The 27,868-nt window shown below is 39.2% G+C and overlaps 1 protein-coding gene across 3 annotated transcripts; it reads left to right on the plus strand.

Annotated features, from left to right (window-relative positions):
* LOC116093873 (guanylate-binding protein 1-like) lies at window positions 1-27,868 on the plus strand. Of its 3 annotated transcripts, XM_031375693.1 has the most exons (12): window positions 1-199; window positions 293-345; window positions 6,214-6,418; window positions 6,911-7,038; window positions 8,253-8,362; window positions 11,349-11,545; window positions 11,872-12,114; window positions 14,195-14,475; window positions 16,591-16,803; window positions 18,605-18,707; window positions 18,968-19,161; window positions 26,771-27,868. In XM_031375693.1, the coding sequence occupies exons 3-12, from the start codon at window positions 6,229-6,231 to the stop codon at window positions 26,882-26,884; spliced, it is 1,773 nt and encodes a 590-aa protein (XP_031231553.1). In that variant the 5' UTR covers window positions 1-199; window positions 293-345; window positions 6,214-6,228; the 3' UTR covers window positions 26,885-27,868. The 3 variants fall into 3 exon arrangements, with proteins under 3 accessions (XP_031231553.1, XP_031231552.1, XP_031231555.1); XM_031375692.1 differs by having other exon boundaries at window positions 1-345; XM_031375695.1 differs by lacking the exon at window positions 293-345.

Below are 27,868 nucleotides of genomic sequence, written 5' to 3' on the forward strand. Positions count from 1 at the left end.
AATTTCACTTTCTTCTTTATCACTGTGTTTGCAGAAATCCTTCTAATTTATCTGCCTCAGCAGAAAATTTTTGCTAATGCTCTGGACTGCCCAAGATATTGGAGAGGCAAAGTGATAAGACACCAGGTGCATCAGAGCATCCCGATTCAGGAGGGAAGAAGCCACCAGCTCCTCTTCACTTCCTAGGTTCTACCCAAAGGTGAGGATTTCTGCCCCAGGAGACAGGAGAGGGGTCACATGTGGGAAAGGCTTCCAGAATATTGATGGATCCCTGTAAATAACCACTCCCCAGGAGGCTGCTGTGGCTCAGGAGTCTTCAGAATCCAGAGTTTGTGTGGAGGGAAGGTATGTTGCCAGCTCCATGGTTTCTGCTATGCTTAATTAATAGGTATCAGGCAGTGGAGTCCACAGAGCATAGGTGTGGGGGACTTCAGCATTCTTTGTACTTTAAATAACCTTTGATGCCCTGAAACTCTCACATAAACTCACCTGCACTAATGCCAGTTTGTACAAGTCTTGAAAAATAAGGTTTGTACACCTCTGGCAACTTGCAACATGTCAAAACAGATACTCGTTCCACTAACAGTGCAGGTGGTTATAAATTTTTCTGCAGACACCTTTTCTGGACCATCATTATTGATTTCTTCCAGTTTTATGGGGGCACAACTCAAGTAAATATAAACACTACCAGGATTTGAGAAATAGCTCAGTGCTTCAAAAGACTCTCAAGTTTGGTTCCTGGGACCCAAGTTGGGCAGTTCATAACTGTTGCAGCTCTAGCTCTAGGCGATTTGACAATTTTTTTCTCTTTTGTGGGCCCCTACAAATGCATGGTAAACCCACATACACATAACTAAAAAGAATTTTAAAAATCAAAACTCTCATCTTATTAGCTTTTTGGGTCCATTCTCATTCAAAAGGAAAGGTTCTGATTCAGAAACATGACCAGCATCTCTGCTCTGGTACCTGCAAAATACAGGAAGCAGGACAAGGGAGGCCTGGCACACTGTTGGGTTTATGTGGAGCAAACCAGATGTGATCAATGCTAAAGTGAACACAAATGACTCTTTGTTATTTACTTTCTTTATGATAACCCTTCTGACTGGGGTGAGAGACAATGTCAATGTAGGCTTAATTTGCATTTCTCTGCAGGCTCAGGATGTATATACATACGTGTGTGTGTGTGTGTGTGTGTGTGCATCCCTGAAGAAACTAGAAGAGGGCTTTGGATGCCTGGGAGCTGATGGAGCACATGATTGTGAGCTGTCTGTCTGGATGCTGGAGACTGAACACCCAAACTCTTTAACAGCAAGAATTCTTAACCCCTGAGCCACTGTCCAGATGTGGATCACTGGGGTTTTGTTGTTTGGGTTTGTTGTTGTTGTGTTTGTTTTGTGCAGTCACTCAGCTTGTGCCTTTAACTTGCACACCAAGTACCATTGCATTTAGGGTCATAGGTTTTGCTATTATTCGTGATTCTGTCTGCTGCTCTGGTTAATGAGGTAACTGACAGCTCTTTTCTCCCTGCCACAGTGATGGGCGTTCAGGGTTGGGCATGATTAATTCCTTGCCCTGTGTCTTTTGTTCACCTTCTGCTTCCATGAACTGTGTTTCTTCCTGTGTTTTCTTATGTGAAGTTGTTTCTTCTTTTTCTGTTCCATCTCCTCCTCCTCCCCTTCTCCTCCTCCCTTATTTCTCTGTGGATCTGTGGATAGTACTCCCTTAAGAATTTCTGTCTCCTCTAGCTTATTTGCCATGAACTCTTTGAACTTTTGTTTGTCTTGAGATGTTCCTATTTTAACCAGGTTTAATAGAAATGATGATGGCTGTAGCAACTTTGACTGCCCAATATTTACTTTCAAAGCATTAACTGCATTCACGTCTTGCTTTACTAGATTCGAGGGTTGCTCACCACAGATCTGATATCATCCTGACATCTTACTACCATGCATCAGTTGAGAGTTTTTGGCTTTTCTGTTCACACTTTAACTATTTCTGTGAGTCTTCTAATGATTTGTTGTCACTTGTGGTAATATTTAGGACAAAAGTTACTGTGGCACCGAGTGTGGCGATTTGATGGCTTTCCCAGTGTTCCTTGCAGAAAATGATACTGTGTTCAGTCTTGACTACAAGGACTTAGCAGAGCAGCAGGACCCAGAATGGGGAACATGTCATGTATTTAAGTAGTGAAAAAAAAAAAACCCAACTTTGAATGGGCTAAAAGAGCAGAATAAATACCGTAGAGATGAGTAAAAAGTAATGGATTACTCATACTTAAAGCAGAGAAAAAGCATTCTTCTTTACATTTTGAGAAAAGAAGGAAAGACACAAACTTTTTTCCAAGATATAAGTTACAGTACACACTCACTGAGGGGCAGAAGGTAATCAAGTAAAAAAATTCCAAAGAAATATATCTATTATCTTTTATACCTCTATGTGGATAGATGATTTTTAAAATAAAAATAACAAATCAGAGATTAAAAAAAGTATAAGCACAAATGAACAATGAAATAAACAGAAGACACTATGTTCTCAATCAAGTCTTCTGATTGGAGGACAAGACATAACAAAAGACACTATGTTCTCAGTCAAAGGCTTCTGATTGGAGGACATCCCATGACCAAAGGCACTATTCTCAGTCAAATCTTCTGATTGGAGGACAAGACATAACAAAAGACACTATTTTCTCAGTCAAGTCTTCTGATTGGAGGACAGCCTGTCCTCGGGGCTTAGTTCAGTTCTGTCCATCAGGATCCTACTGGAGCCAGTTTTGTCTCAAGCCTTCCTTCTGCTGTGCCTCTCTGTAGTGACTTGGGTGGAGTAGGCTGAGAAGCCCTTAGCTCTGGACTGCTTCACCACACTTCTGCTTCTAGGCTCATTGTCTCTGGGACTTGGAATCTCTTGCTCCAATCCCACCCACAACAGGTTCCACACTCTGTTCGAGGATTTTAGACATGCCCTTACCAGGCTTAAGTTGCTTCTTCCACCCTGTGGCTAGGAGTCCATTGCTTTTACAGTGATGTCACACTAGTTTCTAGGGTTAGTCAACATTTTCCTATAGATCCAATATATATCTTTTGCTGCAGGCCAATTTCAGAGATAAGGATCAGGTATGATAGTATCCTTCTAGGTCCAGTGTCTCTCTCATTTCTTGCCAGACTCTCTCTCCAGGGTGCACATCTGCCAAGGAGGACTGGGCTGCAGAGGCTGCTCCTCTGCTGCCACTACACTGAGGGAATTACTTTTCCAATTTTGGTAGTAGCTTGAGCCCATTTACTATTGTCTACAGGACACTCTAAGGCCAAATCCCTTCTTTTGATCACCTAGGATGGCAGAGTATCAGTTCTGTGACCTTCTTGCCCAATAAATAGAAATAATTGATATATTCAAAACAAATATTGGACAAACATCAGGAAAACAAAAGGTAAGGGGTATTCTACAAGAGGAGTGGCTTATACCTTTCTAAAATGCCCAATCAATGGCAAAGAATTAAAGCCTCCTGAATATGAGAGGAAGGTAGACACCTGATGATTGATGAAGAATCCTGAATTTGATCACATAGCAAGAAAAGAACAGTAATTTTATAATACTCATTTTTATTGTTACAATATTTTATAAATTTTAAAGTATATGACAAAAAAGATATTGTAGGTATTGAAGGGGGGGGGTCTCTGGGAGGAGTTGGAATACCAAAGGATAACAAGAATGTGATTTAATTCTATTTACTTAAAATAAGTTTTTAGGGGCTGGCGACATGGCTCAGTAGGTAAGAGCACTGACTGCTCTTCCAAAGGTCCTGAGTTCGGATCCCAGAAACCACATGGTGGCTCACAACCACCCATAATGAGATCTGACGCCCTCTTCTTGTGCATCTGAAGACAGCTAAAGTGTATTACACTGGAGCAAGCAGGGCCAGAGTTCAATTCCTAGCAGCCACATGATGGCTCATGGCCATCTCTACAGCTACAGTGTACTCATACACATAAAATAAATAAATAAATAAATACATCTGCCATGGACCGGGATTTCTCGTGGGGTCCCTGTTCCGCGGGACAAGGGATTCTGGCCAGGTGTGCACGGGATTTGGCTTTGACAAACAGACTACACACAGGTGGTGTAAAATCTGAATGTATTTTTCAAATATGGAGTTCAGGTTTAAATAGTCCATACAGAAAGGTTTGAAAAAGTCAGATGGTACAATGATCAAAATACATCAAAACAAAGTACAGGTACATAGCTCTATGTTAGGAACACAATGAGTCAGGCAGCAAAGTAAATACATGTTAATTTAGCAGGAACTAAACAAGGATTACAATCTGAAAGAAAGCTTAGCTCTGGCCAGAATCACCTGGCTTCTAAAAAGCAGAAAACAGCTCCTCTTCAGCTCGTTGCTATGGTTACAGGCTGGGTGGGCCCAGGTAAGTTTTTCAACTAAGTTGCTTTTCTGGGCCAGCGGGAGCTAGCCCCAGGAAGCACCTGCTAGGCCAGTTCCTAGGAGTGATTCAGCTGCAAATCTAATATTGCCTGCCTAAGTTAACTAAGAATGAGGATTTCACCTGATCTAGCCCTGGGATAGTTTGCCCATTCTGTAAGCTTTTATGCCTTACAATGCTGGAGGCTATTAGTATCAATGGCTTAACATTCCAAGCCAGGGTTAGGCTAGGAAGTTGGAACATTGATGAGGGTCAGAAAGCAAAGTCCGAATTTTCTTTTGTTAGCTGTGAAGAAATGATATCTTGGTGAGTTCCTAGCACACAAGTACGAGGACATATCTGAGCCATCTCTGAGTTTGGGGTGCCAGGCTTCAATGTGGAGGCAGGAGACTGACTTTCCTTGAAGTTTTTGCCTCAAATACCGCCATCACGCAAGTGTGCATGGCATACATCTTTAAAAAATATATTTTTTAAATGTTATCAAATTCAGATAAATTGAAATCATGTAACTTTTCTCGTTATAATGCAATAAAACTTAAAAAAAACAGTAATAGAAAGGTGATAGAATGAAGTGAGGCTCAATGACACGCAGGTTTACTACGGTATTATAAAAATGTTTCAATTCTGGTTCCTGTCATTTGACTGTGGTTACAGAACATTTGGAGTGTTACATGAAACCCCCAAAACAGATAAACTTTTCTAGTTATCTATGGATTTCAAAATTAAAGTAGTTTGAAGTATAAATTAGCCTTCAGTACAGTCATTAAGGACTCTAGGACACTTAAAATATGGAAAGAATAAATTCTGAGTAGACAACATTTTTCTCCATCTTATTTTTAATAATAATTTGCTGGAAGTAATATATGATTACATCATTTCTCTCCTCCCCTTCCTCTCTCCAATAACCTCTCTAATGTGCCACCTGCTGCTCTCTCTCAAATCCATGTTTTTTTCCCTTTAATTGTTATCACACACCCACACAAGCACACATGCATGCATACACACACACACACACACACACACACACACACACACACACACACACACATTTATTCCTAAATCAATGGACACACATTCTGTTCCATCTGCATAATGTTATCTTATGTATATGATTTCAGCACAGACCACTTGGTATTAGATAAATAATTAGGGAGCTCGTCCATGAGAATGTGTGCTCCAATCTCAGCATCCCTTAGTTTCTTGTAGTGCTTTCTTTAGGGCTCAGGCCTTGTGAGATTTCCCTTTGATGTTAAGCGTGCCTATTGGTGTTGTACTTCTTTGGGTCTTATTTAGGCAGCCAGGTTGTTGAGACTACATGGGTATAGTTTCCCCCATCACTTCTTGGAACCCCAGGCTCACATCAGACTTCCTGATTTTCTGACTCTTCAATCTTTTCACCCCTTTCCCTTTTTTTGCAATGTTCCCTGAGCCTTAGTTGCAGCAATCATGTTGTAGTTGGGGCTTTGTAGTAGTCTCCATCTGTTACAAAGAAAAATTTCTTTGGTGAAAGATGACAGGTACACTTATCTGTGGGAATAAGGATAGGTATTTAGAATGCAGTTAAGAATGTTGCTAGTTTAATAAGGTGGCAGTAGTAGGATCTCCTTCACGATCCATGGCCTTACTAGCTTCAGGTAGTTAGTTGGGTTCCCAGCCAACATGTATGTACTGCTAATGCACCATTTGGTTTATAACATGCTCATGATAGTCCCGGTCATTGAAGTGAGTTCTTCCAACTGACTCAGAACATTTTCTGTTTTATCTTTTCCTGCAAACATAGGGGTACTCTCTGGAAATGGCCTCAGAAATCCACATGCCAGGCCCAGTGTGCCTCATCGAGAACTCTAGTAAGCAGTTGGTGGTCAACCCCGAAGCGCTGGAGATCCTGTCTGCTATCCAACAGCCTATGGTGGTGGTAGCAATAGTGGGCTTCTACCGCACAGGCAAATCCTATCTGATGAACAAGCTGGCTGGAAAGCAGAAGGGTGAGTGCTACCAGAAGTGCTCTGCTCAGTCTTCCTCCCACTTCCACTGCCAGCATCCAGCAAGCAAATGTGAGGAGAAAGAAGTCAGAGATGCAGGTGATATGGGATGCTATGTATCCATCAGTGTACTTGCTTTCTTGAAGTAGTCTTCTCACTGCTTCCTCCCATAATCCCACTACTTTCACTTTTAAAGGTATAAGCATGTCTTAGTAAAAGAAATAATACATTAGTAGAGACAGTCAACTTACTTTATGATGAATTATGAAATATATGTTAGAATGTTCATCTTGGAAGAACAAGTGTCCACTGATGTCTAAGATGGAAATGAATGACTAATAAGCATTGGATGTTCTGCCCTCTCTGTTTCTGGGTTTGAAATCAAAACCAATACTTGTAACTGGTTGTTGCCCTGTAAATGGTAAACATGTTCACTCTGATGATATTTCAGGAAGCACGTCCTTTTTATCTCCTTATCTTATCCCCACTCTGTAGGCTTCTCCATGGGCTCCACTGTACAGTCTCACACCAAGGGCATCTGGATGTGGTGTATGCCTCATCCCCAGAAGCCAGAACATACCCTAGTTCTGCTTGACACGGAGGGCCTGGAAGACATAGAAAAGGTGAAAATAATCTTTCATATCTATTTATGGTCCATCAATAGTACCTTCCAATCTTTATTTATACTTCTGATGAGTCAAATTAATGTATCACTTATGTGACATAGGAACCAAGAGTTGATACTATAATCAACTGATTAACAGTCAGTTAGCCTTCATAATAATAACTGATATCTTTTGGTCATTTTTATTTTATGTAGTGACACCATGTTTTGGTAAGACTTTTAATGGTGTCACTAAATTTGACTATACCTTTTCTGAATATGCCCAAGTGTGAGAGTATGGAAATGTTGAGAATTGTATCTTCTACAAGGAGATGAAAATAATATAAAACTTATGTTTTAAGTAGCTCTCTATTTCTGTAAAGCGACACCATGATCAGTGCAACAATTTTTTGAAGCATTTAGCTAACATTTAACAGTTTCAAAGACTTAGTCTATTATCATCATGGTGGAGAACATGGTAGGCATGGTGCTAGAACAGTAGCTGAAAGATACATCCTGATCCATGGGAAGAAGGAAAGAGGGGATGGGACGGAGGGAGGGAGAGAGGGAGGGAAAGAGAGAGACAGAGACAAAGACAGAGAGACTGGGCTTGGCATGGGCATTTGAAACCTTAAATCCTACCCTAAGTGACACACTTTTTTCCTATGAGGCCATACCTCTTAATCCTTCTAAATTTTAAAAATTTTGCACTCCATTCATGATGACTAAGCATTTAAAAATATAAGCCTGTGGGGGCAGTTCAGATTAAACTCACCACAATTTGCAGTAGCATCATTTTTTTTTTTTTATTTCAAACCACCACAATGTGCAATGACATTTTTTTAATAGAGGATCACATTACTACTCTTTCCAATATGAGACAAAAAAAACCTCTTATTGAAAGACCTTACTGTCAGTAGTCCTAAAACGGCCTTTACCATAACATGTCCTGTAAGTGACAGTATGCCAGTTTAGATTTTAGTAACTGATGTATATGATGACTTTTAAGTGTGAGTGTTTTTCATGCTCTCATATACATGAATGTATATTGTCATATTTGAATGATACAGCATGAAATGAAGATTCATAAAATCACTGTACAGGTAGAAATAATGTAGTAGAAATGACTTGTTTTTGATGTCATAGTGGATGGAGGATAGACAAAGGCAATCTTTGCCTATTGGAGTTGATGGGCAGTCTCTTAGTCACTCTTCTTCACTCACTGACCTATAGGGTGACAAGCAGAACGACTGCTGGATCTTTGCCTTGGCAGTCCTCCTCAGCAGCACCTTCATCTACAACAGCATAGGAACCATCAACCAGCAGGCCATGGACCAGCTGCAGTATCCTTTTGCTGTGCTCTAGTGTAGTCTTAATCCTACGAAGAACAGCTTCAGTATTACATCAGCTAGATAGACAGCAAGGGCCTTAGTATTTTTCAGTCTCTGATTAACAAATCTCCTGATACTGCTCATGTGAGTTTCTCTCACTATCCACTACAAATTCAAACTTCTTATATCATACATTGCCTTAGACAGAAAGGTACATTGCTGTGAGCATCCCTATCTGGATCAATATCCTGCATTTGTCCAAATCGTCAACATGATTTAGAACCCATGTTCTCAATAGTCACCATTATCATTATATCTAAATGATAGTAATATCCTGACGGCCAACTGAATGCTATAGGTAATATTAATCCTACAACCTCATCAAGGGATTCTAAACCTAGAAGGAATAGCTTCATTATATCATCAAGTGAACTGGCAGGTAAGTCCATTCTCTTCTAGTCACCACAATTGCAATAGCAAATCTAAGGGAAGACACCTGGTTTACCTCAGTCCCATCACAACTTCAAGTTTTCCTGGCCCATGTGTCCTTTAAACAGAGTCACATACTAACCAGAAAATCCATTTCTGGCTTCATAGCCCACATTTTTCAAATCTTCAACATCAGTTTAAACTATGTCCCTGTGAATCACCATTCCTGCCAGCATCTGTAAGTTTCCATCTCACTGTCCAGTTAATGTCCTGGAGGTAATATCTCCTGCTAATTGCCTCGAGGTACTGTGTGTTTTGTTTTATCCGAACCTCTCACTTTGCATGTTATGGAGCTATAGAAGACACAGGTATGCTTCCTGTTTAGACCATGCTAAACGCTCTCATTCTTATGCTAATAAAAAGAAGACTAGGGTCTCTGAAGCTCAGGCTCTCAGAGTACAGCACCTTTCTTTCTGATCTTTTTTAAAACATCCACTTGACACAACATGTTTTGGCTCAAAGAATCTATACCTGAAGTCCTTGTTCTCTATCCTTCTCATACAGTTTCCATCCTCCTATTACCTTATCTAAGTAATTATCAACCTTTGCTAAATTTCAATGAACTTAACTTCAAATTTTGAGCTTAAGTAACTCCTTTATCCAGTGGACCATTGTGTTGTTTGTCTCAGCAGATGCCATGAGTTGAACTCTTCCTCCTGTCTGTATAACTTGGTTCTTACTGCTAGAGTTTCTAAGTTTTTGAGTATTCTACCTCCCACACCAGCAAGTCTTTCATGTTTACATTCTCTTCTTTTTGTGGCTTCTAAGTGTATGACTCTATTCACTATGCCTCTGATATCTTGTTTTTACTTTGTCTCTAGGGACTGTCATTGTGCCTCAAGTGCTTCTGTAACACCCATGTGTCAGCTGTCATCAAGTATGGATCTGTAGTCATGGCCATATTCAGCCTTTTACATTTAGCTGCTGATGGAACACGTCATGGAGATATCTTAGAGACAATTCAAATGAAAATTCACAAAATGTTTCCTTTTTCCGTGTTTCTTGTTACATTAGCATTTCTCATCATTCCCAAAATTGCTTGGATTTAAAACATAGAAATCGTTTAATATAACCATTTCTTAGTACAAGAGAAGTAATATTCTACACCTATTCTCAGGTCCATTAGCAATTATTTCCCTAGGCTGACAGATTCTCTGTGGTGTGTGTAATTTTAAAGACATGCTACCGCCTTTGTCCAGAGCTGTGACCCCGAAGCTGCTGCCTGCACTCTAGCCTGTACCAGGTCCCTTTTGTTCCTCCTGGCTTAGTTTTACCAAACCACCAGCACCAACCCAATTTCTTTCTCTACCACTTTTATGCAATGAAAAACACTCAGATAGCTTTATTACTGTAGAATTCACCTGCTACCTTAAGAATTCACTTGCTACCATAATTGCTGGGTTCAAATACCTCCTGCTTGGAAATGAGTGCTCTCAATAATTTTTTATTCCCATCTCTCCTCATGCGCTAAGCTTAATGGCTCACACCCGGTAGCCTCTGCCTCTTTTCAAGGTGATAGAGGCTGCTGGTCCTACCTTTCCTTAGATCTTATGTGATTGTTTCATGCTTCTCTTTCCAAAGCCCAGTTGAAAAGTCCCTTCTATTTTCCTGTGTCTCCTTTCCCTCCAGTGACACAGAAGTCCCACCTGTCCCTTCTGCCCAGCAATCGGCTCCTGGCCTTCTTTATTGACCAAATCAAGAACCAGTTAGGGAACCAGACCTTAATATCAGCCTACCATTCCCTACATCTCTACATACCTTCCACAACAAACTCTAGTCTAAGCTTTTCTTGTCTTGGGCATGTCACCTGCCAAATTATTCTTTGCTTATACTCTTGATTACCAAGTGCCATCCCAGCCAGTGTGATCTTCAGAAATAGTGCCATATCATATGTTCTCTACATAAAGTGCCTTCCATTTAGTGCAAATCAAACTGAGACTAGAGTCTGTCTAACTTAATGTCCTACATTCATGTCTTTTGGAACTTCTGCTCCACCACACTGGCAAGCATTATTTATGCTCAGTATATAATAATCATATTTTCCTGTTTAAAGGTTTATAAGTGATGTAACCTTTATTTAGAACATTCTTCTCCTATACATTCCATGTTTGGATTTTTGATAACCTAGAGTCTTGAAGAACAAAAGTAGTCCTTTGAAGAATTCCATGTGCAAGCTTCCCATGCAGATACATGCATTGATTCATTATTGCTTGGGCTAGTTTATTTTTCAGCATAACAATTTTAGCAATATTTGAGGATTTTTTTTGTATTTTATTCATGTACTTATTGTCTATCTCTTTAAGTATGATATAAACTCTAGTATTGGCATTCTTTTGCTTATTTTGTTTGTCTCTGAGACAGTTCTTGTTTCATAGAAGACATAAAATAGATAATTGTTACCAAGCAAATTCTGAAAATGAATAAGCTAAAAAGGAAAGTGAGGGGTAGTGGTGAGATCCAATCATAAAAATGAAGTTTTCCCTGTTGTTTTCTTAACTGAGCTTGCCAGCTATGTGACAGAACTGACTGATCTAATCAAATCAAAGTCATCACCTGATCAGAGTGGTCTAGATGACTCAGCTGACTTTGTAGGCTTCTTTCCCATCTTTGTGTGGACTCTGAGGGATTTTTCCCTGGATCTGGAAGTTAATGGAAAACCTGTCACTGCTGATGAGTACCTGGAGAACTCACTGGCTCTGAAAAAAGGTAAATGGGATCAATGGAAGTTTGGGATATAGTGATAACAATGGCATAAGGATCATTTCTGCACTCCTGGTAAAATTCTTCATCCTGTAATTGTGCTTTCTTCAGTGCTGTTATGGGAAGTAAAAACATAGCTTGGCTGAATTTGAACTGTACCATCCACAACTCCTAAGAGGGACTGTTCTTCCTCATTCCTTTTGTTTTTGTTTTGTTCATTCTACATTAGCTATTTCCCCCTTGCTTTGGGAAAGTTATATTATTGAAAATGTCATCATATATTTTTAAGAATTTATTTGAAGTTTAATACATCTAATTTATCTTTCCTTAAGGAACTGATGAGGACAGTAAAAAATTTAATGCACCTCGACTGTGTATCAGGAAGTTCTTCCCAATGAGGAAGTGCTTCATCTTCGACAGGCCTGCCTACAGGAAGCAACTTTCTAAACTCGAGTCTATGCAGGAAGACGAGCTGAATAAAGAATTTGTAGAACAGGTTGCAGAATTCAGCTCATACATTTTCAGGTATTCTGGTGTCAAGACTCTGTCTGGTGGCATCGAAGTCAATGGGCCACGTAAGTCATCCCTTCTGCCTCTTATGTAGTCATCTGCTCATTGTAGAATACTGACAAAGCCACTTCCCACCAGACTAAACACCATTTGTTAATATTGTTGAAAATGTTGTGCATGCTTCTCATGGCAGAACTTACTTGGGAACTAAATCTATTTCTTTTTTTTCCTTTCTTTCTTTCTTTCTTTCTTTCTTTCTTTCTTTCTTTCTTTCTTTCTTTCTTTCTTTTTTCTTTTTCAAGACAGGGTTTCTCTGTATATCCCTGGCTTTCCTGGACTCACTCTGTAGACCAAGCTGGCCTCGAACTCAGAAATCCACCTGCCTCTGCCTCCCAAGTGCTGGGATTAAAAAAACTCATATTTGTAATAGCAAAGGGAAGGGGAAGTCACCCAAATCCAATGTAGCCTAAGATAAAATTTACACTTTCTCATGGTTCCCTACTAATGAAGAGGTTAACTAAAAGTCCCAAAAGATCAAAGACTGCTGGGCGGTGGTGGCACAGCTTTAATCCCAGCACTTGGGAGGCAGAGGCAAGCAGATTTCTGAGTTCGAGGCCAGCCTGGTATACCAAGTGAGTACCAGGACAATCAGTGCTGTACAGAGAAACCCTATCTCAAAAAAAAAAAAAATCAAACACTACATTGGACTAATGCAACAAAGTGAAGCCAAAGGCAGGACATGACTTTCCAACTTCAGGAAAGTAAATGTTATGTGACTGAAAGAAAAGAGTGCATGAGAGGAGTGGAATCATGATGCAATGGTGATGTCCTAATAGAGTAGAACATGACTGCTGGAATTTACAATTGATTTCAAGCTTTGTAGGAAGGTCTCTAACTTATAGACATATAACACTTGAATAGAATTAAGTGGTCATTGGGTTAGGACAAAATTGTGGCAGTAATAACTTTCGAAGAGACATGGAAGCTAATATATTTTGATGTCAAATGTAAAAGTTTTCATTATAATAAAATAAGACAGTATGGTAGTTCCAAGAAGAAACGATGAATATGACACCTCAGATTTACACTTTTCATTTCTTGTGTATTGTATTATTTCTTAAGAAAGTAATATCAGGAAGAATTAGTTTATGGAGTGGGTGAAGTTGTTTGTTTTTGAATAATTTAATGTGGATTTTTCCCCTGATATTTATAGTAGGAAACCCCAGGGAGTCAGGAATCTCACTTGCCAGGGATGTTGGATAGTAGAGTGATTTACTAGCATTCAGAAAGTTGGTGGTTTGATCCAGCACTACATGAACTGATATGGCTGTGAAAACCTGTAATCTTAGTTTTGCAGGGGTAGAGGCAGAGGATCAAAAACTCAAGTTCATCATTGGCTACATATCAAAGTTAAGGAAAGTCTTAGAAACATTAGACTATTTCAAATGAAACACACACACAAAATGTAATTAGAGATTTAGAAGAAAGAAAAAAAGAAAATCCATGATTCATCCCAACTATAGAAGCAGAAAGAAAGTACAGGACAGACTCACACAGAACTGTTGAGAGGAAGGACATGGCAGCTGCTCTACTTGCCTGAGAGCTGGTCCCTGGGATGTGGAATTCAGTCCTACAAAGAGCTAAGATGTAAGAAAACCTGAATATCTTGGTTATTCTATAGGGTTCCTGAAAATAAGAATTGGATAGACTCATTTATAGAGTGTAGAAAGAGAGCTAGTAGAATGCAGCACTTGAAAAAAAAGTAAAGAAAGAAAAAAAGAAAGGAAGAAAGAAAGAGTAGCAACCAAACAACTCAACCACAACAAAACAGGAAGGGGAGAAAGACAATGATAAGCTATTTCTTTGGCCTCTTAATGAGAGAGAAATGAAAGATAATGGGAACGGGTTTTTAAAAAGAGAGGTGATAAAATAAGGAGATACAGTGTCTCAGTCCATTCAAACCCTGTCCTGAGGGATTCAACACAAAATCCATCTCTGGCATTAGTATAGAGGCAGTAAAACTGGGCTTTGATCTCTGGATCTCCAGATTAATACATTATCCATTTGATGTTCTTTCTCATAAAATTGTGAAAGCTATGTATTCTGACCAACAACTAATAATCATGTTGAAACTCCTTTATATAGGTCTAAAGATCCTGGTGCAGACCTATGTCAGTGCTATCTGCAGTGGGTCTCTCCCCTGCATGGAGAGTGCTGTGCTGACTTTGGCCCAGATAGAGAACTCAGCAGCAGTGCAAAAGGCCTTAACCTACTATGAAGAACAGATTAATCAGAAGATCCAGATGCCCACAGAAACCCTCCAGGAGCTGCTGGACCTGCACAGGACCTGTGAACGTGAGGCCATTGAGGTCTTCATGAAGAATTCTTTCAAGGATGTAGACCAGAAGTTCCAGAACGAATTAGGGGTAAGTGTGGCACTCAAAATCTTGAGAGTCAGGAAAATATGTGGGTTTTTTTTTTTGTTTGTTTGTTTTTTTTTTTTTTTTTTTTTTTTGAGAAGAGAATTGTCCTTAGGCTCCAAGACAGGGATATTCAGTGATGTGCAGAGATTTACAATGACTATTGAAAGGTTAGATTCTACTGAACTTTGATAAAATAAATCTAGCACTATCATTAATCACATTTTCCACAAAATTTCATTTTGTTTAGTATAAGAAAACATGAACATTTAATTAGTAATGATCCCTCCCTGATTAGTCTCCCCAGATTTTACTAATGATACATTGTTGTGATCAAAACTTCTATGAAGGTAGCTTGTCAATGTCAGTTGGAAATAGACATCTTCTTATGTAAGTTAATTTTAGCATATAATATATATAGATGTACATTTATGCTTTCTAACTGTTGAGATTCACATCATTATCTGCTGTGGGCCAGCCAGTCTGGGCCTCCCTCAACCTGTAGGAAAAATGGTGTGCTAGTCAGGTCGACAAGGCGTAGGCAAAGAAATGATGGCAGAGACAACATATGGAAGTGCTGTATTTCTTAAAAATGGCATCAGACTTTTATAGTCATTACAAAAAAGAAATGAGAAATCTGGTAGTTCAGTAGTTGAGGCACATCTGAGGCCATCTGAAACACACTGGGTCTAAAACAATCACCTGTTCTAGACAGGCGCTGCATGCCTAGGCCCAAGAACTCTTGGGACCGGAGCAGGGGAGGGGTGCAGACTGCATGAAGCTCGGAGCTTGAATCTGAAGCAATGAATCTCAGTCTAAGTCCTAGTCCATCTAAGTACTTGCACAAAGTGAAAACCAGGCTTATATACTATACAGAAAACAGGGCAAATGTCAAAAGTCCCTTAGGCAGGTGACAGTCACATCAAGGTCAGAAAGATCCTGTAGGCAAGTGATGGTTACATCAAGGTCCATAAGATCAGGTATCCAGGTGTGAAGCAGAAGAGCAGTGGTGCCCTCCCTGCTGGGGCTATTTTGGTATTCCCATGCTAATTCTCTGGGTCTGCTGAAGGTGAGCACCAGGAAGTTCCAATCTAGCAGTTCCTGAAAATGTCCTTAAGTGAAGGAAGCCCTTCAATTACTCTCTGGTATGTAAAACAGGTCTGTCTTCTATGGGACTGCTCTGAGAATTCTAAGTATGTTAACAGTAAGTAATGGTGCCTGACCTCTGTTGCTAACTCTGAGGACATCCTATCTGATAAGGCAGCTTCCTTGTGAGAAATTCCAAGCTAATGACAGCTTGGTAATAAATTAGGATATATTGGAACGTTGTACTGGCCATGGAACAAACACCTTTTTTTTCTTAGCTATTTACAAATCATTTCTTGGGGTACCTTTATGCCTGAATAAGAAGGGGTTTTGACGATTGGAAAGACTAATCTGGAACACATCTGATTTAGGAGATACCAACAACTGACTGAATATCCAGAAGGCACAAACTCCCATTGAACTCATAATGCCTCTTGTCCATGATCAAGCTTTTACCCGTGATATTGCAGACTTTACTGGAGTAGAGAGTGGGCATGACAATTATCGTCTTCATCTTTCATTATCTTCACAGTGACAAAAAACGCACAGAATTTCACAATATCAAAAAATATTTATTCTTTTATTTAGTACTTTTAGTAAAGTCTCTGGCCTTAGTAACCTGTGTTACATCATAATCTGACTAGAGACCTCTGAAATTGGTATTGTTCACCCTGCTTCACACACAAGAAAATATCTGTCCTCATATGTTAAAGACACAAAGCAGTAGAGTGGTACATTCAGGGAGTACACAGGAGCTTGTCTAACTCTAACCTTTGTGATGAGAACTTTCTCTAAAATCAGAGACTGAAAAATAAAATAGTTCCTATAATACATTATCTGTGCTTTGACAATTACTTTGTAAATCAGGAAGGGTGGGCAGCAGGAGGAATGCAGGAGGATTTCTTCAGGGATTGCCAAACTAAAGGAGAAGTTTCTGAAGGAACCCAATGAGACTTTACAGTGAGGTAAAGAATGAGGCCCCATTTAGACAATCTTAAGAAGTCTGTTGTGTATCTCCCTCCTGTGCACCACCAGACCCAGCTGGAAGCCAAGCGAGATGCTTTAGTTCAGAAGAACATGGACATGTCATCATCTTGTTGCTCAGATTTACTGGAGGGTCTCTTTGGTCCTCTGGAAGAAGAAGTGAAGCAGGGGACATTTTATAAACCAGGAGGTTACTACCTTTTTTTACAAAAGAAACAAGAACTGGTGAAAAACTATATCCATACTCCTGGAAAGGGACTCCAGGTAAGCAGTGGAGCATTTTCTGGTGCTTGGTGTAGAATCTCCATCAAATGTCAGTGACTGCAAGGAAGCTACAATGCAGTCTGTGGGCTGTGCACTCATCTTACATTCATCCAGGCAGTCAAGTGTGATACAGACAGTAGCTTCTTCTTTGGGAGTACAATTGGACCTCTCAGAGATGTTTGTAGAAATCATTCATTGTCTCTTTTATTCATCCGATCATCCAACAGTGATTTATTTATCCCCAATGTTTAGAGTACTTCTCAGGGAGCTAGGGCTACTGCAATTTATGAAATAATCAAACCAAACCAAACCAAACCAAACCAAACCAAACCAAACCAAGTAACTAGTAAGTTCTCCCTCAAAGCACTAGGTTATGCTAGCTTAGAGGGTAGTAATAATCGTAGTAATAGCATTGGTACATAGATTGTCCTCACTATTTCTAAAAGTTAACTCATTGAGTTCTGGCATCAGTAGTTCTATTAGATATTATTATTATATCATAGAGCCAAAGGAAATGGGGGCAGAAGAGAATTGAGACCTCAATCAAGATAACAGTTTCAATGAGGTTCACAGAGTAATAAAAAATCCAGGGTATATAGTCTTTGTTGTTAACCATTTTAAACTGTCCTACTTAGGCAATACAGGCCAAGATTAGATTTGGCTACATACAATTTTCAAATCTCCATTGTGACCAAGGCAAGTCTTATAAAAGGAAACATTTAATTTGAAGCTTGCATACAGCTTCAGAGAGTTAGTCCATTATCATCATGATGAGGAGCATGGTGACACATAGTTAGACATGGTACTGAAAAAGTAGCAGAAAACTTTATGTCCTGATCTGTAGAGACTGGCCTGGCATAAGTTTTTCAAAAGTCAAAGCCCAAAGGGACACTCACTCCAATAGGACCATACCCACTGATCCTTCTCAAACAGTTTCACTCCTTGATAACTAAGCACTGAAATATTTGAGTTCATTGGAGCCATTCTCTTTCAAACCACCACAATGACACTTCTTGAAATGTTATGACAGCATTCTAGATGCTCTGAGAATGGTCTGCAGCAGTCATTCAGGCAGGAAGGGTAGTCTCAAGCTAGGAGGTTTGGTTGCACCAGATGACAAGGAAAAGTTCCTAGTTAATATTTCACAGCAGTATCCTTGTTGGAAAATGCACAGCTAACACAAAACAAACTCAACGGTATTATTGTAGACATTTTGTCTTCCTGTGTTTGGGTGATTTTTGTTTTTTGTCTTACTGATCTTCTAATTGTATCTTAATTATGGTTTACATTTTTGTGTTTTAGTAGGTTTTGTTTGTATTTGACAGTTTCTTGGATTTTTGGGGGGAGTTGTTTACTTGTTTGTTTTTTAAAAGGAGAGACTAAGAAAAGGCATGGAGTTGGGTAGGTAAGGAGGTAAGGAGGATCTGGAGTGGGCTGGGGGAAAAGAAAATGACCAGAAGGTATGGTATGATAAAATTGTTTTTCAGTTAAAGAAGTTTACATTTTGAAGCTGAAATCAACATTATAGCTGATGGTAACATATGAAATAAATATTTTGAGAGAGATAAAGCATCAAAGATGCAGATAGATGAATGGAGTTACCTGTTACTAAAATTTGAATGGCTTGAAGTAATTATGTCTGATGGGTACCTCACGTTTATTTTAAAATCTCAAACTTGAAAAACTGTGTGAATTACAAGGATTTGTTGCATAGTTGAGAAAATAAAATTGAATGAAATAAGCATGGTATATCTTCAACTCATATACTTTCTTCCTCATTCTAACTGTCTTCAACATCAAGGCTGAAGAGATGCTGAGAAAGTACTCTGAGTCCAAGCAGGATTTGACTGATACACTTCTGAAGATGGACCAGTCACTCACAGAAAAAGAAAAGCAGATCGAAGGTGAGAGTTACAGAGAAGATTCCAGATGTTGGAAATTCTTGGCATGTTTTGCAATATTGGTCCATATGATATCATTACTGTAGAGAAAAAGATGACAAATGTCACTCTTAGCTTCATGGTGGCTGTTTTTAAACCAGTAGACGTGGCAATGTCCCTCCATGTTAGCCAGCTTCCAGGGTAAAGATTCTACAAAGTGGTAGAAAACAAAAGCAGCTCACAAAATTGACTCTTTGTCTCCTTTGTTTCTTTCTCTTTCTCAGTGGAACGTATAAAAGGTGAAGCCGCAGAAGCTGCAAACAGAGCATTGGAGGAAATGCAAAAGAAGCATGAAATGCTGATGGAACAGAAGGAAAAGAGTTATCAAGAGCACATAAGACAACTGAATGAGAAGAGAGATTTGGAATGGAAAGAGTTAATGGCAGAAATGATAAAAGTCACATCCCTTAAACATCAGGTACTTGACTGCACTGAGTTATGGCTGTACTGGGTTCTTTGGTTGGTTAGGTTTTATTTGTTTGCTTCTTTGTTTTCTCTCATAATTTATCTTTTATTCACATTACATCACAGTTGTAGCCCCTTCCTTCTGTCCTCAAAGTTCTGTCCTTATAATTCCTCACTCCCATTACCCCTTCCCCTTCTTTTCAGAGAAGAGGAAGCCTTCCTTGGGTACCAATCACTCTGAGAAATCTTGTCCCAGCAGGACAAAGGATATCCTTTCTTATTGAGACCAACCATACAGTCCAGGGAGGGGAAGGGAACTCAAAGGTAGGAACAGAGTCAGAGACAGCCCCTACTCCAAATGGTATGGGAGCCACATAAAGGCCAAGCTTCACATCTGCTACAAATGGGGGTGGGGGGGGTAGGGGAGAAATTAGGTCAAAACCCTGCATGCTCTTTGATTGGTGATTCAGTCTCTGGGAGCCTCCATGAGCCCAGGTTAGTTAATTCTCTAGATCTTCTTGTGGAGTCCTTGACCACCCCCTACCTCCACAACCCTCAATTTTATCTCCAACTCTTCCATAAGACTCTACCTGATGTTTGGCTATGAGTCTCCTCATCTGTTTCCATATGCTGCTGGATGAAGTCTCTTGGGAAACCGAGATTAGGTGACTGTCTGCAAACATAGCAGAGTAACATTAATAGTGTCAAGGGTTGGCTCTCTCCTATTGGGGATGGTCTCAAGTTGGTCCAGTCATTAACTTGCCATTCCCCCAGTCTCTGCTCCATCTTTATCCCTGCATATCTGTAGGCAGAACAGATTTTAAGTCGAAGGATCTATAGGTGGGTTGATGTCCCCCTCCTTCCACTGGAAGTCTTGCCTACCTACAGGAAGTGGACAGTTTAGTCTCTATATTACCTGCTGGTAGGAATCTCAGCTAGGATCACCCCTATAGACTCCCTGTAGGCTCCCCACCGAGGTCTCTAGCTGGTCCCAGAGATGCCCCTCACTGATTTCCAGTCTCACTCCCAGGCTTCTCCTGCCCCCTCCCTCCAAACCTGACCACCATCCTCATACTCTTCACCACCTCCTCTCCAACCCAGATTCCTCTCTCTATCCACCTCTGATAACTCTTTTGTGTCCCCCTCTAAGTAATAGTCACACATCCTCCCTTGGGATTCCTTATTACTCAGCTACCTTGGGTCTGTGGATTATAGCATGGTTAATTTGTATTTATGGCTAATGTCAAATTATAAATGAGTACATACCACACATGTCCTTCAGGTTCTGTGTTACCTCACTCAGAATGATACTCTCAAGTTCTAGCTATATGCCTGCAAAATTCATGATGTCTTTGTTTTTCAATAGTGGAACAGGATTACGTTTTGTAGATATATCACATTTTCTTTATCCATTCTTCAGTTGAGGGTCATCTAGGTTGTTCAGTTTCTGCCTATTATGAATAAAGTTGCAATGAACATAGTTGAGCAAGTGTCCTTGTGGTATAGTGTGGCATCTTTGGGGTATACACAGGAGTGGTATAGCTGGGTCTTGAGATAGAACTATTCTCAACTTTCTGAGAAGCTGCCAAATTGATTTTCAAAGTGATTTTTACAAGTTTGCACTCCCACCAACAGTGGAGGAGTGTTCCTCTTTCTCTGTATCCTTCCAGGCATGTGCTGCCACTTTAGTTTTGAACTTAGCCATTGTGATAGTTGTAAGATAGAATCTCAGGGTTGTTTTGATTTGTATTTCCCTGATGACTAAGGATGTTAAAGATTTCTTTAAGTGCTTCTCAGCCATTTGAGATTCCTCTGCTGAGAATTCTGTTTAGTTCTGTAGCCCAGTTTTAAATTGATTTTTTGATGTTCATTTTCTTGAGTTCTGTATATATATATTAGATATTAGTCCTCTGTCAGATGTAGGATTGATGAAGATCCTTTCCCATTTTTTGCCTGCTGTTTATCGTATTGATAATTTCCTTAGCCTTGTAAAAGCTTTTCAGTTTCATGAGATCCCATTTATTAATTGGTTATCTTAGTGCCTGAGTTATTGATGTTCAGAAAATTATCCCTGTCTCAGTCAGGGTTTCTATTCCTGCACAAACATCATGACCAAGAAGCAAGTTGGGGAGGAAAGGGTTTATTCAGCTTACTTCCACATGGCTGTTTATCACCAAAGGAAGTCAGGACTGGAACTCAAGCAGGTCAGGAAGCAGGAGCTGATGCAGAGGCCATGGAGGGATGTTCCTTACTGGCTTGCTTCTCCTGGTTTGCTCAGCCTGCTCTCTTATAGAACTCAAGACTTCCAGCCCAGGGATGGCACCACCCACAAGGGGCCCTCCCCCCTTGATCACCAACTGAGAATATGCCCCACAGCTGGATCTCATGGAGGCACTTCTCCAACTGAAGCTCCCTTCTCTGTGATAACTCCAGCCTGTGTCAAGTTGGCACACAAACCCTGCCAGTACAATCCCCTATGCCAAGCGAATGAATTTAAGGCAGTTCCCCTGCTTTTTGTTCTATTAGATTTAGTGTGTTCAGTTTGATATTGACGTCTGTGATCTACTTGTACTTGAGTTTTGTGCAGGTGATAGCTATTGGTCTTTTTCAATTCTATATGAAGACATCTAGTTAAAATAGTACCATTTGTTGAATATTCTTTTATTTTTCCATTGCATGGTTTTGGCTTCTTTGTCACAAACCAACTGTCCATAGATGTATGGGTTTATTTCTGGGCTTTTGATTCACTTCCATTGATCAACCAGTCTGTTTTTATGCCATAACCATTTGGTTTGAATTATTATTGCTCTGTCAGTTATCTTGAAATCAGGGATGGTGTGGCATCCAGGTGTTCTTTTACTACACAAGATTATTTTAGCTTTTCTGGTTTTTTTTGTTGTTGTTGTTGTTGTTTTTTCCATATGAAGTTGAGTACTGCTCTTTCAAGGATTTAAAGAATTATAGTGGAATTATGATGGGGATTGCATTGAATATGTAGATTGTTTTTAGTAAGTTGGAGATTGCTTTTTGTAAGTTAGTCATTTTAACTATGTATGTTAATCCTATTGATCCATAAGTAGGGAAAGATCTTTCCATCTTCTGATCTCTTTCTTCAGGGACTTGCAGTTCTTGTCATAATGTGTTTTGTTTTGTTTTGTTTTGGTTGTTTTATTTTTGGTTTTTCAAGACAGGGTTTCTCTGTACAGCCCTGGAACTTACTGTGTAGACCAGGCTGGCCTTGAATTCAGAAATCTGCCTGCCTCTGCCTCCCAAGTGCTGGGATTACAGGCTGTGCCATCACTGCTCAGCATCATAATGTTTTTTATTTCTTCAGTATTTCAATTACTTGGTAATTTTCACCAAAATATTTTATATTATTTGTTGCTATGATAATGGGTGTTTCTTCCCTAACTGCTTTCTCAGTCCCTGTATCATTTGTGTAAGAAAGGGCTAGTGGTTTGTTTGTTGTTGTCATTGTTGTTTTCTTTTTCTTTTTTTTAGTTGATTTTTTCTAGCCACTTTGCTGAAAGTATTTATCAGCTGTAGGAGTTCTCTGGTAGAATTTTGGTAGTCATTTATGTATACTGTCATATTACCTGAGAAGAGTGATACTTTTGACTTCTTCCTTTCTAGTTTGTATTCCCTTGATTTCCTTTAGTTGTCTTATCACTCTAGCTAGAACTTTAAGAACTATATTGAATAGATGGGGAGAGAGTGGGCAGCCTCATTCTATCCATATTTTTAGTGATGTTGATTTAATTTTCTCTCCTTTTAATTTGATGCTAATTATTGATGTACTGTATACTGCTTTGATTATATTTAGGTATGCACCTTATACCCCTGCTATCTCCATGATTTTTGATATGAAAGGGCATTAGATTTTGTCAAAGGCTTTTTCAGCATCTAGTGAGATGATCAAGTGATTTATTTTCCTTTCAGTTTGTTTACATGGTAGATTGCATTGATTGATTTTCATAAATTGAACCATTTCTGCATCCCTGGGATGAAGCCTTCTTGATCGTGGTGGGCAACACTCTTGATATATTTTTATTCAGTTGGCATGTACTTTATTGAGCATTTTTTCATTAATGTTCATAAGAGAAATTGGTCTGAAGTTCTCTTCCTTTAGGTATCAGGGTGATTGTGGCCTCATAGAATGCATTTGGTAAGGTACTTTCTGTTTCTATATTGTGAAATAGTTTGAGGAGTGTTGTTATTACTTCTTCTATGAAAGTCTGGTAGAATTCTGCACTGAAACAGTTCCCCCTCCTTTTTTTTTTTTTTTTTTTTTTTTTTTTTTTGGCTAGGAGAATTTTAATAACTACTTCTATTTACTGAGGTGTTTTAGGACTGTTTAAGTAGTTTATCTGATCTTGATTTAAGTGCTATCCATCTAGAAAATCATTCAAAATCATTGGTTTCATTTAGATTTTCCAGTTTTGTAAATGACAGGCTTTGGAAGTAAGAGCCAGGGAATCTAGATTTCCTCAATGTCTGTTGTTATGACTCCCTTTTTATTTCTGATTTTATTAATTTGGATACTGTCTCTCTGCCTTTTAGCTAGTTTGAATAGAGGCTTGTCTATCTTGTTGATTTTCTCAAAGCACCATTTTCTCAAAGCACCATGCTTTTATTTTGTTGATTCTTTGAATAGTTCTCTTCGTTTCTAAATGATTTATTTCAACCTTGAGATTTCCTGCCATATACTTCTCTTGGGTGTGTTTGCTTCTTTTTTTCCAGACCTTTAAGGTGTACTTTTAAATTGCTAGTATGATAATTCTCTATTTTTTTATGAAGTTACTCAGAGCTATGAACTTTCCTTTTAACACTACTATCATTGTGCCACATAAGTTTGGATATGTTGTGCCTTTATTTTCATTAAATTCCAGGAAGTTTTTAATTTCTTTCTTTATTTCGTTCCTGAACAAGTGATCATTGATTAAGGACTTGTTCATTTTCCATGAGTTTTTAGGTTTTCTGTTGTTGTTAAAGTCCAGCTTTAATCCATGATAGTTTAATAAGATACAAGACGTTATTTCAATTTCCTTGTATATATTGATGCTTGCTTTGTGAACCACTATATGTTCAATTTTGGAGAAGGTTTCATGAAATATTGATAAGAAATCAATTCTTTTGAGTTTGGGTGAAAGGTTCTGCACATATCTGTTTTAACGGTCTGAAAATCGCTGAAGGAAGAATCCAGACTCAGAAAGTATGCAAAGATAGAGTGTTTATTCTGCAGAAACATCCAGCATACTAGGGTTACCATTGTTTCCAAGTGGCAATATCCACAGAAGCGTTAGAGTTGCTTTTATAACAGGACTTCTTAATTGCTTCTGAGATAACAGCAGACATCTACAACTTAGGACACATTCCAAGGGGTTACAGAAATCATTAAATTGAGGTTGTAAAGAAGATATACACCAAAGGACCCAGGAGCAAAACCAGGAGATAAGATATTGACTAAGTTTGTCAAAGCAGGACTGCAAGGAAGGCTTAGTTATACTTTTAAACTTCACATAACCCTGCAAGTTCAGTGAGAAGTGGTGAAAGTTAAGCCAGATAATCGTTCCTACTGTGTATGCATGTAGGAATTCTCTGTTATAACTTCTTATTCAATTTATGATCTGAATATGCAAACTTGCAGTGAGCTTTAACCATGTGAACACAGCTCTGAAAGTTGTACAAGTAGTGGCACAAAGGGCAGAGTTAAGTCCATGTCCCATTTTCTCCCTGATACTTCAACTTAGAGAAGCACAATTCCTTCCTCCCCAGGAAGCTTTCCCTAGCCTCCCACTCTGTCACTTTGAGGTGCTAACTCAAGGCTGGGGAAGTCAGCCTTAAAGGACTGGGTCAGGCTGATCAGCTGCAGAACTGCAGAAGCAGAGGTCTTTAATTTCTAGGAAAGCAGAAGACCTTTCACCTAGATAGGCTAGATAGCAAATGGTCAAAAGGTCCCTGGCTTAGTTTCTGAATGGGATATGAGAAATGAACCCCTCGCTCTTAGGTCCATTTGATTCATACTCTCAGTTTCATTATTTTTTGTTTAATTCCTGTCTTGATGCCATGTCCTTTGGTGAAAGTGGGCTGTTGAAACCTCCCACTATAAATGTGTGGGGTTTGATGAGTACTTTAGTAATGTTTCTTTTTACCAATGCAGGTGCCCTTGTATTTTGAGCATGCGTGTTCAATATTGAGAAGTAATCTTGGTGGATTTTTCCTTTTATGAGTGTGAAGTGTCCTTCCCATCTCTTTTGATTAATTTTGGTTGAAAGTCGATTTATTAGATATGAGAATATGACTACTCCAGTCTGCTTCTTGGTACATTTGCTTGGAAAACTCTTTTACAGCGCTTTACCTGGTTCTTGTTCTGTGGACCTGGATAGTTTTTGTTAGGCAGGTCTGATGGAGGTCAGCAGAGTTGGCTGCACCGTTTTAATTTTCAGTTCCAGTGGTCCAATCAACAATGTATATCAGGAGGCTGAGGCATTAGGTTCACAAGGTCAAGGCTTGACTAACTTGTGAATAGAGACTCCGTGTTCCATCTTTCCCAACCTCAATCCAAGGTCAATAACATACATTCTCCCAATTTCAGGGTATCATTCACAAACTGTATTACATTCTTATCCCCTTACAGTTCCTTTTCCTGACTTCCTCTGGCTCTTTAAGTCTGCTTACTGCTAAATGAAGCCCTTTATCAGGGTATGTCTATTAAACTGGAGATTTGAATTGCAGATTCTCCTCAGGTGTTTTCTAGGATATCTGTGATAGAATCCTCAACTAACCAATTAAAGACTATTATTTTCTCCTGTGCTAAATAGAGTGATTAATTTCTACATGTAAAATGGCTTTTTGCATCAGATTCTGTGATATAATATCCAAATCTTATTATTTTTATATTGAATAGGATCATAGGAATTTTGTTTCTGCCACACCCACCTAGAATGCTGTTTTTTCTGGAAGCATCTTAGGGAGTTGGGTCAGTCTCAAACCTTTAAACAAAATGTTTAAATGTTCACATTGCCAGTAACATCTTATTTTCTGGTTATCCATCTACATCTATACTGAGTTTCCATAGTTGTTGATAAAACTGCCTGAGCACTGAAGAACACACTTGTTTCAATATGTTTGCCTTCTGTCTTGGTTACCAAAACTGGGACATGTACTAAATCCCTTGATTGACCACCTGCCCTGATTCTGATTCAGGTAGTGACCTTCCATTTTGTTTGAGCCTATCTTTATCACCTTCTTCCATGTGTTTGAGAGCCCACACCGCATAGCCCTGAGACGAGGCAAGAAAGAACAGACAAGCTAGTGCTGATTTTATAGAAAATTTTGGTTTACATGAGACAAAGGATGTACATAAGAATTAGACCTGAGGGTTGTAGGCTACTTGTGTTTAGAAATGTCAGGCTACATTTCTAAAGCTGGAGAGAGCAATGTGTATGTTTATCTCCATGAGTAGTAGACAGGGGAGAGAAATTATGGAAGTTAAAGAAGGAAAAGTGTTTTGAGAAAAATGTCAAAATCCCCACAGGATTTAGTGTAACTACCAAAAAGCATCTGTGAGTGTCTGAGAAATATGGGATGCCAACTGAGTTCATTTTCTTTCTCAATTTTAGGAAAAGGAAAGACTTTTCAAGGAAGGATTCCAGAGTGAGGGCATGATGCTATTTCGAGAGATAGAGAAAATCAAGAATATGCTTTCACCACCTGCTCCATGCACCATACTCTAAAATTTAAACAGATTAAAGCTCTACCCTGGTTCCACTCATCAAGGAATAAACTTCGGGGACAGCTTTGGACAGTGAAGCAGCATGACACTGAACTACACCTGAAGATATGACACTTTATTTGGATGAAGACAGAAATAAAGTTAACAAAGTGGAGTTTACATGTAAAAAAAAAAAGTTTGGCTTATGAAGTGATTCAGTTCATGTTTGTTTTAGAACTAAAGATTCATGTGCCCTTTAATTGGGTCTTATATTTGAAATTGTAAACATGGACTCTGCACACCTACTGAATTGCATTCTTGGGATTTGTTTTTACAATGCATTGATGTGGTAGCTGTCTTTGTGCAGACCTTTTCGGATCACATACACTTCTGGATACTCTTAGTCCTGTGCTCATAAGTAATTGAAAGATTTAACTTTGCCCTAAGCTGAGATCTGCATGTTGCAAAAGTGATAAAAATCTGAACATATGCATAGGACACAACTCCTTAGTCTCATGCTGTGGTGCAGACATTGCTTCCCAGGGTAGACAATGGGCAGTGCTCAATGTGGGTCTGCTCTGTGGCTCTGTAGCTGGTAGGCGAGCAGAGAAGCCCATTGGAGAGTGGGAGAAAATCCCCATCCCAGCAGAATGCATGTGTGAGTGGGAGTTTCACCTCCCCATTTAGAGAACTTCTTGCTGTGTTTGGTGCTCCAGCCTATTGTGTTTCCTTTCTAATCTCTCTTCTTAATTGTTTGAACTACTTGTTCCTTCTAAGAGTTTTAGAATGACTTCTACAATCCCAGAATGGAGAACTCAAAATAAATTTCATTCTAGTCTTCTGAGGCTCATGACAACAGTCCCACCTCTCCTGAAGCCAAGCTTCCTTTTTACCTGCCTTTTGTTCCTGTGACATAATTTGCAACTCTCTGAGGATAAATGCCTTCTACAATATAGCATATGCATGGGTTAAGTGAAAGCTGTTAATAAAAATGATCATCCTACCA

Source organism: Mastomys coucha, unplaced genomic scaffold (genome assembly GCF_008632895.1).
Source record: "Mastomys coucha isolate ucsf_1 unplaced genomic scaffold, UCSF_Mcou_1 pScaffold16, whole genome shotgun sequence".
Classification (NCBI taxonomy): domain Eukaryota; kingdom Metazoa; phylum Chordata; class Mammalia; order Rodentia; family Muridae; genus Mastomys; species Mastomys coucha.

Bases quoted from the DNA above. Each gene is read 5' to 3' on its own strand.
- LOC116093873 (XM_031375692.1), top strand. From the start codon at position 6,229: ATGGCCTCAGAAATCCACATGCCAGGCCCAGTGTGCCTCATCGAGAAC. The intron at 7,039-8,252 runs GTGAAAATAATC...ACTGACCTATAG, and splicing joins GCCTGGAAGACATAGAAAAG to GGTGACAAGCAGAACGACTG. The intron at 19,162-26,770 runs GTACTTGACTGC...TCTCAATTTTAG, and splicing joins TCACATCCCTTAAACATCAG to GAAAAGGAAAGACTTTTCAA.